Source organism: Diceros bicornis, chromosome 25, assembly GCF_020826845.1.
Source record: "Diceros bicornis minor isolate mBicDic1 chromosome 25, mDicBic1.mat.cur, whole genome shotgun sequence".
Taxonomy (NCBI): Eukaryota; Metazoa; Chordata; class Mammalia; order Perissodactyla; family Rhinocerotidae; genus Diceros; species Diceros bicornis.
In genome coordinates, this window is record NC_080764.1 from 35,442,320 (window position 1) to 35,455,215 (window position 12,896).

The 12,896-nt window shown below is 33.7% G+C and overlaps 1 protein-coding gene across 1 annotated transcript in view; it reads right to left on the reverse strand.

Moving 5' to 3' along the window:
• LRRIQ1 (leucine rich repeats and IQ motif containing 1) overlaps positions 1 to 12,896 on the reverse strand; it is a 208,293-nt gene that overhangs the window by 18,230 nt on the left and 177,167 nt on the right. Inside the window, exon 26 of the mRNA XM_058568707.1 lies at positions 2,083 to 2,203. Coding sequence (XP_058424690.1) covers positions 2,083 to 2,203 — 121 coding nt within the window. The remainder of the gene's footprint in view (positions 1 to 2,082; positions 2,204 to 12,896) is intronic.

The window sequence follows — 12,896 nt, forward strand, 5'->3', positions numbered from 1 at the left end:
TTAAGAGTAGGTTTCTTATAAGCAGAGCCAGTTAGCCCATGTGCCTAGATGCTAGAAACTTCAATAACTTCTTGCAACGATGTGCAGGTGGCAATTATAAAGAACATTTATCAAGCACTTATTTTGTGCCAGATATTGTTCTAAATGCTCTTCATTTGATCCTAACAACAACTCTGCAAGGTAGTAGGTACTTCTATTATCATTCCCATTTTAAGGATGAAGAAATTAAGTCATGATTCAAATCCAGTCAAATTAATGTCAGGGCCCACATTCTTTACCATTATACTATGCAGATGTTATAGTAAACTAGTAACTACAGCAGTTAGGGAAGTAGTATTTTAGTCATAATCATTATTCTATTTAATAAAAACTCTATTTTTCTAAAGTGGCTTGTCTTAAATTATCATTTAGTGTTTAGTGATTAGCTGTGTTTGCAATAATGTTCCTTATTGACAACTAATTGGAATTACAGTGAGAACAGCCTTATGATAGTTTCTTAGAGAGTGTGTTAAGAAATGAACTCTACATAATGATTTTGTATCCTCTAAAATCTATGATTCAATGTCACATAAGTGAAAGATGAAGCTTGTGATTTTCAGGATAGTTGCTGATATATTGAGCTTTTTATGTTTTAACATTTAGATGATACATGATGATACATTATTCTGTAAAGCGACAGGCAATTTTTTTTGTTTTGTTTTTTTTGGTTTGTTTTTTTTACCTATACTGCTCCAAACTGATATCATGTGAGTTTGTAATATGCAATTCTTAAAATGGATATAGCATTATTCATTATTATATGTGGCACAGGTTGTTTCCATCTGTAATGTAATGTATATTTTGAAAATTGATGTAATTGACACATTATGTTAATAGTGCAGAAAATTTATACTAGATGAATAACTTTACTTGGGTGAATAAACCTAAAATATTTCTTTCTTAACCATATTGACTAGAGCAACTTTTTGTGACCAGATTCTATAAACAAGTAAGGAAAATTCAAGCACTGTAAGAACTTTGAAGCCTGGGAAATATTTTTAAATTAGACATATTAAAATTATTATTTCAAAAGCAAATTAAAGTTTATCAAAATGAAATTGATGTACTAATGCATTTAAATGACTAGAATCTAATAATACCAAGTACCTGGATAAAAAATAAAAGTTACAGAATCATTTTGGAGCTTTCATTTATCTGGAGAGCACCATCTGGACCACTGAATTTTTCACATTTAATCAAATATTGACTTTGTATGTGTATAACTATAATATCAATGAGTAATAAAACTTTTTCAAGAATCACGTAATACTTATAATGAAGTGTAAATTAATGCGTGGACTTTTGAGGCTCACTATACTGCGTTGAAAGTAACAATATGTCTTTAGGGTGTAAGTTAAATGAAGAGTTTGGAAAAATTAGGCTCTATTACCCCAAAATACCACAAGATATAGATATTTTTTAAATGTTTACCTTTTTTCAGAGTTAATACCTGCAATGCAATTCTTGTTGAAATGATATCTCCCTAATTAAAGGTAATAGATGTATATGACAGGTTTACAAGTGTAAAAAATCATCATTAATAAATATAAACTGTCATCTCTTCAATGGAAATAATTTTAAAAGTGTGGTTTTCACAGTATAATATTATTATCTAAAATTTGTTATTTTTAATAATTTCCTTTAAATAGTAACTTTACCTACAACATCTACTAAATCAATGACAAAAGGCCAAAATACACTTCTTTGATATATAAATCCAACTTTTTACAATTAACCTAAAAAATTCTTTTAGAACTAAATGATCAAAGAATTCAATATGATCCATAGTGGGTGGGGGGTGTAGAGCATTGAGTCACAGAATACGATTAAAATAAAAACTGATGCTGTTAATTTTAGAAATGATTTAATTTTGTTTATATCAAAAGAAGACATTTAAAGAAAGAAAAAATTCAAATACACATTTTTGGGCAATTCTGGTGGCTGGCATCCTACCCCCTATCTGTAAAAGAACGCTTGTTGGCATTAGGTTCCATCAATTCATTTGTGATTTCTAAATTAATTCTGAAGGAAACCACAACTTACTTGAAGATCCCGCTGAGTGTCTGTGTGCCTGATTTTTTTTTTCTCTCTTCACAGACAAAGTGCTTCCACTGGTCATGGAAAAAAGGTCTAAATCTGTGTCTTCTCTGCTTACAAGTCTTGCCTGGGAGCAATAGGAGAGAATGTATACAATCATGAAACAAAATATGGCATTTTCTGAATGCAGCTCACATTACCCCAAATAAACAAACAGGCTCTGTCAAACAACCTTCTTCAAAATGATACCACAATCCTTTATTGCTGCCCAGGCAGAACAAATGCACTATGTCAAAGCATTTTTTGCAAATAAGAGCCGATTTTAAAATTGAGGTTTGCTATTTGAGTCTGTACAACAAAAGAAAACATTTTAGTAGAGTAATTTTGATGAAAATCAATCTTAAAGGCAACTGATGGAACTTTAAACAGCTTAACATCACTTATTTACCAAGTATATTATTCAATTCTTAATTGAATGTTAGAAATGTCATATTGGATTATTTTCTGCAATATTTATATTTTACCGCTTATAAGTATTAGCCTTCTCAATAAAATTCCCTGAAATGCCTTTCATCCCATATTTGTATACTATAAAGTCACAAAAGATCTCTACCTTCTCATTATAACCATTATTAACATAAAAATATTATACATTAAGTCTAATTTTGGGTTAATGGTAAATATATAGACATCTCAAGATATATTATTTTAAGGACATAAGGATTAGATAATTTATTTCAGCTAAAATTACCATCTGAACTTTTGTTACTACTTGGACTGAACCTAAGAGTTGAAAGAATTGCTTCTTGCCTATAAAATATTGTTTTACATAATGTCTAATATCATTAAGTAAGGATTTATCAGGAGTCAGTCCTGAAGTGGGGGAAAATGTCATGATGGAAAGCAAAGCAGCCTCAAAGTAGCTGGGATTTAACCCAAACCACAGGATGCTTGAAATCCTATGAGAAAGCATTGTCCTTAATGTTTGATGTGAAAAAATTTAAATAGAGCAAAATAAGTCCATAAAACCATCACTGTGGTTAAAAAGTTGCGTCCATATGATGAACCACAAAAACTCATGAAACAAGAATCTAGAGATCATCCTCATGAATTAAGAAGATATTGTGTATATGTACAACGGAATGCTATCCAGCCATAAAAAAGAAGGAAATTCTGCCATTTGTGACAACATGGATGGAACCTGAGGGCATCATGCAGAGTGAAATAAGTTAGACAGAGAAAAACAAATACTATATGATCTCACTGATATGTAGAATCCAAAAAGGTTGAACTCATAGAAAGAGAGAGTAGATTGGTGATTGCCAGGGGCCAGGGGTGGGGGAATTGGGTGGTGCTGGACAAAGGGTGCAGACTTCAGTTATAAGATGAATAAGTTCTGGGGATCTAATGTACAGCATGGTGACTCTAGTTAACAATACTGTAGTATACTTGAAAATTGCTAAGAGAGGGGATCTTAAATGTTCTCACTACACACACACACACACACACACACACACACACACACACAAATTAAGATCATCTTCTTTCAAATTTAGAACTTTGCCCTTCTCCTTTACATCCTCCTTCCCACCCTTACAAACATGAACTTCTCATTGTTAAGTAAGCAAGTTTGCTATTGCTAAACTCAGAATAGAAATCATTCTATAACGTCGATCATTTTTTGATGTGCCTAGCTAAGTGATACAACCGCATTGTCAAAAAACATCAGTAGAACACTGTTTAAAATGAAATAAATAAGAATTGGCTTCCAATTTACACTTGTGATTAGTATGAAAAATGTTACGCATTCTGTCTGAATTTTATTTCAATTAGTACACAAGAGTACATGTCTAATGTTCCCATTACAATAGCTCCATCAATACTAAGACTTAAAAAGAATCAGTCAGGAATGGGGGGAAATACCAAAGCAACACCACAGTTTTGGTGAGACCAGTTACAAAACAAGCAAAAACATATTAACCACATAGGTGACCCTACTGCTGGCTAAAGAGGCTTTAACTATAAGCCTCAAGATTTTAAAGTCAGGTTTTATTTGCTTCAATTCAATGACATAATTTCATTGTGCCTATTTAGAAAGTATTAATCCCACCCTCCTCCAAATAAGATGATACCTATATGTCAAGAAAATATTTGTGAATGCGTGCCTTTCAAAAATTTTATCATCTAAGGCTTTAACATCCAAAAGATAGTTTCTTCAGAAATAGAAAACAATTAATGTCAGTTACTAATTAGGCCAGATTATAACAGGGAATCAAATTTAGAAGTGAAATTTCACAGGAATACATGATTTCACAATGGTGCCACCTAGTAGCTTAAATGCAAACCTAGAAATTTAATAAAGGGGCTAGTTACAGGTCTATTAGTTCATCTGACATAGCCACTCGTGCATTAATAATCAGATTCAATTACTTAAAACACTGGCTTTCAAATTAAACATCATCGTTCCTCTTACTGTTAACAAATAGATAAATCATAAAAAAATACTTCTTTTCTTCTATAGCATGCAAAATGGATACACTTAAAAACCAAACACAACTGACCATGCTTCTAACAAATTCTACAAAAATGTATGTTGAATTCTAAAAAATTGCAATATTAAATATTTTGTATGATTATAACATAATAAACAGTTTTGAGTTAATGTTGGATAAGAATTTTCTTATGTACAATTCAATAGCAAATATTTATTAAATAGTAATTTTGCAAAATTCTCAGAGGTCTTTGTTTTCTGAACAGCTCACATTTGTAGCCCCATCTACAAGGTTTGTAATTTTTTTTCCCGTATTTTCACAATGAAATGAGGGGTATGAATTCTGGAACATGACTTCTAAGCATCTGGATCCTGATTCACCTCCAACTCAGGCAACTTAATTAAAAATACAGAATCTGTCTCATCTAATAAAGAACAAGGAGTTCCTCTTTATTCTGCTTTTTTTTTCATAAACAAGATTTTATTAAGTATTTGTTTTAAAAATTTTGTATTTTTAGAAGTTAAGACATACTAAATAGCACAGATAAAAATAAATATCTAGGGCCAGCCCCCATGGCCTAGTGGTTAAGTTTGGCGTACTCCACTTGGGCGGCCCGGGGTTCAGTTCCCGGGCATAGACCTACACCACTTGTCAGTGGCCATGCTGTGGCAGCAGCCCACATACAAAAGAGAGGAAGATTGGCGACAGATGTTAGGTCAGGGCGAATCTTCCTCAGCAAAAATAAAATAAAATAAAATCTATTTACTTATGATCAAGACAGTTTTTTTAAAAGGCAAAATAAAATAATGCAAAGCAAAGTCCACTTCTAAGCTACCTTATAGTATTTCTACATATAGATATTCAAAAAATTTTAGAGTATTACTTTCAAAATTAACGTAAGTGGTTTGCAAATATCTTCTCCCAATTGTTAGGTTGTCTTTTCGTTTTGTTGATGGTTTCCTTTGCTGTGAAGAAGCTTTTTAGTTTGATGTAGTCCCATTTGTTTATTTTTTCTATTGTTTCTCTTGCCCGGTCAGACATGGTGCTTGAAAATATGTTGCTAAGACTGATGTCGAAGAGCGTACTGCCTATGTTTTCTTCTAGAAGTTTCATAGTTTCAGGTCTTACATTCAAGTCTTTAATCCATTTGGAGTTAATTTTTGTGTATGGTGTAAGGTGAGGGTCTACTTTCATTTTTTTGCATATGGCTATCCAGTTTTCCCAACACCATTTGTTGAAGAGACTTTCTTTTCTCCATTGTATGTTCTTGGCTCCTTTGTCAAAGATTAACTGTCCATAGATGTGTGGGTTTATTTCTGAAATATATAAAGAACTCATGCATCTCAACAACAAAAAAACTAACAACCCAATTAAAAAATGGGCAAAAGACCTGAACAGACATTTCTCCAAAGAAGATATACAGATGGCCAACAGACACATGAAAAGATGTTCAAAATCATTAACTATCAGGGAAATGCAAATCAAAACTACAATGAGATATCACCTCACGCCGGTCAGAATGGCTATAATTAACAAGACAAATGCAAACTGGTGCAGCCACTATGGAAAACAGTATGGAGATTCCTCAAAAAATCAAGGATAGAACTACCATATGATCCAGCTATTCCACTGCTGGGTATTTATCCAAAGAACTTGAAAACACCAATGCGTCAAGATACTTGCACCCCTGTGTTCATTGCAGTGTTATTCACAATAGCCAAGACTTGGAAGCAACCTAAGTGCCCATCAAGGGACGAATGGATAAAGAAGATGTGGTATATATACACAATGGAATACTACTCAGCAATAAGCAACAATGAAATCCAGCCATTTGTGAAAACATGGATGGACATTGAGGGTATTATGCAAAGTGAAATAAGTCAGAGGGAGAAGGTCAAATACTGTATGATTTCCTTCTTTAAGTAGTAGATAATAACAACAATAAACAAACACATAGAGACAGAGATTGGATTGGTGGTTACCAGAGGAGAAGCGGGGAGGGAGGAGGGCGAAAGGGATAATTCGGCACAAGTGTGTGGTGATGGGTTGTAATTAGTATTTGGGTGGTGAACATGATGTAATCTATGCAGAAATAGAAGTATAATGACGTACACCTGAAATTTATACAATGTTATAAACCAATGTTACTGCAATAAACAAAAAATTAAAAAAAATAATTAACGTTAAGTGATATCTTTTTTTTGCTACTTGGTTTTTTCACTGTACATTATATCTGCAAGATCTTGATTTAGTTCATTCATTTTAACTGTTTGAATAATATGCAAATTATTATAAAATTATTGCATATGCTATGAACATACCACATCATTGTACCAATATCTAGACATATGAATGATTTTAAAGTATTTTTATCTTTGGTTGCAGAAAGCTTAGATATGCATAGCCCTCCATTCCTAACACATTATCATCATTGCACAACCCCCTTTTCTTATATCATAAGGCAGAGGCCTTGTTATATAATACATGTGGGCATGGAAGGCACTTTAAATGTTTTATAGAGCTATAATTTACACGCAATGAAAGGAACAGACCTTAAACATGAAGTTCAATCATCTTTAACATTTTTATTTTGAAGTAATTTAAAACTCCCATAGAAGTTTCAAAAATTGGTTCTGAGAGTTTCTGTATATCCTCTACCCAGCTTGCCCCAGTGATATCTTATATAACCAAAGTGTGATAATAAAACCAGGAAATTGACCTTGGTGCAATAACATTACTAAACCACAGATCTTATTAAGATTTCACCAGTTTTCACATGCACTATTTTTTTGGTTTGTTTATACCTCTTTTGACATTTTATCACATGTATAAATTCATATAATTACCACCATAATCAGGATACAGAACTATTCCATCTTCTCAAAGAAATTCTCTTGTTCTCCCTTTAGAGTCACACCCTTTCCCCAACCTAACCACTGGCAACCACCAATATGTTCTCCATCACTATAATTATATGATTTTGAGAATGTTACATAAATGAAATCATACAGTATGTAAGCTTTTGAGATTGTCTTTTTTTTACTCAGTATAATGCTTTTGAGATCCATCAAAGTCTTCATATGTATCAAGAGTTTGTTCTTGTTTGTTGCTTTTTATTCTTTTAAATTGTATATCCACTGTATGCATGTACCACCACTTGTTTATCCTGTCACTCATCGAATGAGATTTGTGTTTTTTCCAATTTTTAGCTATTACAAATAAAACTACTGTGAACATTTATGTACAGGTTTTTGATTGAATATAAGTTCATCTCTCTAGGAAAAATGCTCCGGAGCAGAATTGTGGAGTCATATAATTGTCTATTTACTTTATAAGAAAGTGACATTTTTTCCAGTGGCCGCACCATTCTCAGCAGCAATGTATGAGAGATCTAGTTGCTCCACATCTTCGTCAGCACTTGGTATTGTCAGTATTTTATTTTACTCACTCTAATGGGTGTATAGTGGTATCATATAGTGGCTTTAATAACTTCGCTAGTGGATTGATTAACGATGTTTAACATCTTTTCATGTGCTTATGTCTATCTGAATATTCTCTTTGGTGAAGTATCTATTTAAGCCCTTTGCTCATTTTCTAATTACACTGTTCAATTATTTTTTACAGATGACTACTGTGATGGTTAATTTTATGTGTAAATTTGACTGGGCCACAGGATGCCCAGATATTTGGTTAAACGGTATTTCTGGGTGTGTCTGTGAGTGTATGAGGGTGTTTCTGGGTGAGACTAGCATGTGAATGGGCAGACTGAGTTCACCAGATTGCCTTCCCCAATGTGGGTGGGCATCATCTAATCCATTGAGGGCCTGAATAGAACAAAATGGTAGAGGAAGGGAGAATTCACTCTCTCTGCTTGACTGATGGAACTGTCTTTTCCTGTCTTAAGACTGGAACTTATATGATTGGCACTACTGGTTCTCAGGCCTTCAGACTCAGACTGGAACTAACCACCAGGCTCTCCTGGGGCTCTCGCTTGCAGACAGCAGATCATGGGATAGCCTTCATAATTTAATAAGCCAATTCCTTATAATAGATAATATACAATTCTTTATAATAAATAAATCTATAAAATCTCTCTCTCTATATATATACATAAAATAAGTCTCTTTATATATATAAATCTCTAGATAGATTTTCTAGATAGATAGATAGACCAGAGGGGGCCAATGGTGTAAGTTCCAGTCTGAGCCTGAAATCAAGTAGTATGAGTCATCTTACTGTTCTTTTTCAAGATTGCATTGGCTATTCTAGGTCCTGTACACACACACACACACACACATATATTTATATAAAATATGAGAGATATATATCATATGGGTACTGTTTCTCTGGTGAACTCTGATTAATATAACTACCAAGAGTTCCTTTGTGCCTCCCTCCAGTAATTCGTCCTCAGAAGCAACTACTATTCTGATTTCTTTTACCATTGGCTAGGTTAGTTTTCTCTGTTCTTGATCTTAATATAAATAAAATCATACAGTATGTACTCTTTTGTGTCTGGCTTCTTTCACTCACTATATTGTTTTTGATATTCAGCCATATTGCTGTGTGCAATGTTTGATAGTTATCATTGTAGGAGACTTGCACATCTTATTGTTAACATTTTTCCTTAAATATTTTACATTTTTTACATTGTGGTGAATGGAAGGTTTTTAAATTAAATTTTTCTAAAGTTTGTTGCTAATATACAGAATCATATATATATATATTTCCTCCAAGAATGGGATTGAAGAGTAACAGGGGCCTACAAAGACCTACCTTAAGAAACACTGACAGATTTCTTTCCAGAATGACTGTACCAGCTTCTACTCTCACCAGCCATCCATCAGTGTTTCCACATTGTTAACAGCACTTCGCCTTACCCAATTTTCTAATTTATGCCATTCTGATGAGTATAGTCATGCAACTTCTTAGTTTTAATTTTTATTCCTCTGGTCATACAACTGAGCATCTTTTCATATATGCATTAAGCATCACCGCTGTGAACTATGTTCTATTGTCTATGTATATATTCTTTTTCTATTGTATTGATATTTTTTTCGTTGAGTCACCTGACTTTATATCGTTCATTTGCAGGAGTTCTTTTTATATTTAGATGTTGAGCTATTGTTAGTTTTAGATGCTGAAAATAGTTTGTCCATCTCTGAAATCTGTCTGTTAACCTTTTCTATAAAGTCCTTCACAGGAAGGAATATTTAACTTAACACAATCAAGTCAATCAATATTTTTTGCCATATAATTTGTACTATTTGTATCTTTTTAAAGAAATCTTTCTTCACTGCTAAGTTGCAAAGATATTCTTATCATTTTATTTGATCATATAGTTTCATAGCTTTACCTTTCACATTTGAGTCTTTAAATCTTCTGAATGCCATTTGACTATTGTAAAAGTGGTATCTGATCTATATATAGCTCTAATTTTTTTCTCAATGCTAGTATACTGACTTCTATTTACCAAACAATCTGACCTTTCCCACCTTTATCACATATCACATTTGAATATAGTCATAGGTCTATTCCTGAACTCACTGTACATATCCACTGGTCTATTTATCCCTGCCTGCACCAGCACCCCAAATTATTTTAGTTTTGAACTAAGTCTTTATACCTTGTGACACAAGTTGCTCTTCTTTTTCGAAGTTGATTTATATAATCTTGAGTTTTTGTTTATCAATACATATTTTAGAATGAGATTTTTCAGATTCCTAATAAAGCAGCTGCAATTTTGGTTGGAATTGCTTTTAATTTATAGATTTACTTGGGGACAATTGAAACATTTTATATGCTAAGTTGTTGCATCCATGAACAATTTCCTGAGTATAGTGGATATTATCATATTCCACTCAGATCACTTTTAACAAATGAGTCAGATTCCTCCAGCTGCTGAGAAAGTTGAAGCCTGGTGGCTCTCAGCTGAAGCCCTCTCTGGAAACTGTCTTTAGCTGAAGAGAGCTGCCTTGCCCAAGTCACACCCTCTCCTGTGGAGATGCATGAGAGTTAAGCCTGGTCCTCTTGGCTCAAGCTGGGACAACTCAAAGAGTCTTCCCGCCACCAGAGCTCCCTTCCTCTGCTGCAACTCTATTGCAGTTCACCTTCTTCCTCTTCTCAATCCTGCTTCTTTCATCCCTCAAAGGAGTTGTTCCTGAAAGCCTTCCCCAATAAATGCCCTGCACTCAAATATCAGAATCTCAGAGTATGTTTCCTGGGGAACCCAAACCATGACTGTCTTCTGCAGGAAAATCCTGGAGTTTGGGGGGATAAGTTTAATCAACAATACAATTGTTTAGATCTATGACATGCTTTCTGATATATATCTGGAAGTAAGTAAAATGATATTTTGTTTCCATTTTTCTCATTCCCATTTGTCATACAATATGCTTTGATCTTGTTTGGAAGACAGAGATGTTATTTATTAGCTTCCTCAAAACTCAGCATTTGAATGTTTGATTATGTCTTATTCTGTCCTCACTCTTCAAGGTTAATGTAGAATATTCTGGATGATATTTATATTTATGCCTATTATTAAGAAATTTCTGAGGGCCGGCCGAGTGGCCTAGTGGTTAAGTTTGGTGAGCTCCGCTTTGGCAGCCCAGGTTCGGTTCCCTGGGCGCGGACCTACAACCCTTGTCAGCCATGCTGTGGTGGCGACCCACATACAAAATAGAGGAAGACTGGCCACAGATGTTAGCTCAGGGAGAATATTCCTCAAGCAAAATGAGGAAAATTGGCAACAGATGTTAGCTCAGGGTCAATCTTCCTCAGGAGAAAAAAAAGAAATTTCTCCATTGTCTTTTGATATGCATTATTTCTGATATGATGTTAGCTGTCAATCTAATTATCATTCCTTTGTAGATAGTTTTTCAATTCACTAATTCTCTCTTTATGATGTCCAGTCCAGAGTTTATTTCAATGATAATATTTTTTATTTGCAGAATTTATAATAGCCTCATTTGCATATCCATCTGTCCTCTAATTAAAATCTGATCGCTTTGGTTCCATAATTTTCTGTCCTTTTATTATGGGTGTTATTCCTGTGTCTTTGAGGATCTTATAGTAGCAGCAGTTGCAGCTTTTTTTTCTTTTTTCTAATTTTCCTCTTAGTTATGGCCTGATCTCAGTTGTGCAATTATCTACCTCTACTTCCCCAGCACAAGCAGGGTGTCTTCATTCCCCAACACTCTGCAAGATTTCTACTCTGGTGCTTCAATTAGCCCAGTATCCTTTTGGCATAAGTCCTTGATCCCTTCCCCTGTGTCTACTCACAAACACACACAAAATCTGAGTGTTTTTGTTCTACTGCAATTTATGTTGTTTTTGTGTTCAGCTGTACCTCTTTAACATGAAAAAAGCACTTATTATTGCTATGTATTTGTCATATATTTTATGTAGTGTAATATAGTGGGATATGAAAGAAGAGAATTAATATCAGAGCATTAATCTCATAGAATCATTTTGATTAGTAATCTACCCAATCTATTTCTATTCATTTTTAGAAGTATAATAGTAATTAAATATAATATCACTTCCTTTTTCCTGGTATTCCTGAACACTTTTATACTCTCCATTCTTGCTCCAAAGTTGCCACTCAACAATCTGTACGAAAGTGTTAATCAGTAATATATATGTTGTTAATAGCCTGAAGTACCAATTTTCCCAGGGTAATCTACATGCCACTCTGCCAGAGGGATCTCTATTAAAATGCAAGGAAATATTTGCTGGGTGATTATTTCAAATCTGTGCATAGATTCCATAAATATTTTCATCAACACATTAATGTTAGCTATTGCCCTAATTTCGTTCCTCTCTCAGGAAAACTCCTTGAATGAGTTGTTCATGAGAATAATGAATATAACTGCTCTGAATATCATGATACTAGTTTCCAACAGAAAGTACATTATCTTTTTATACTAAATTCTACATGGTAAGCTAAATTATAATTAGTTTTCTTGGTGAATGTGGAATCTGAGCAAGGAGTATTAGTTGGTTGTTATAAATGGAAGGTGTCATAAAGTTAGGGTCACCTCCTACATCCATTTTCACCTGCCAAGGAGGCCACACACTTGTCATTAGTTAAGGTACTCTGTTCTCTCGAAATTTCTGGAAACACACAGAAAATTTCATGTTTTGTGGGTTCCATTTCTCTAGACTCCATATTGGCCATTCTCTTTCTGTTAACATAGTCTTCCTTCTAATAGCACATAGCACTACTGACTTGAGCAATGTACAACAGTTATGTCGTCTAGAGTGTACAATCTGGTTACTATGTTTAGAACTTGGTTGTTCTTAAAGCTCCAATAATTTACACCTTAT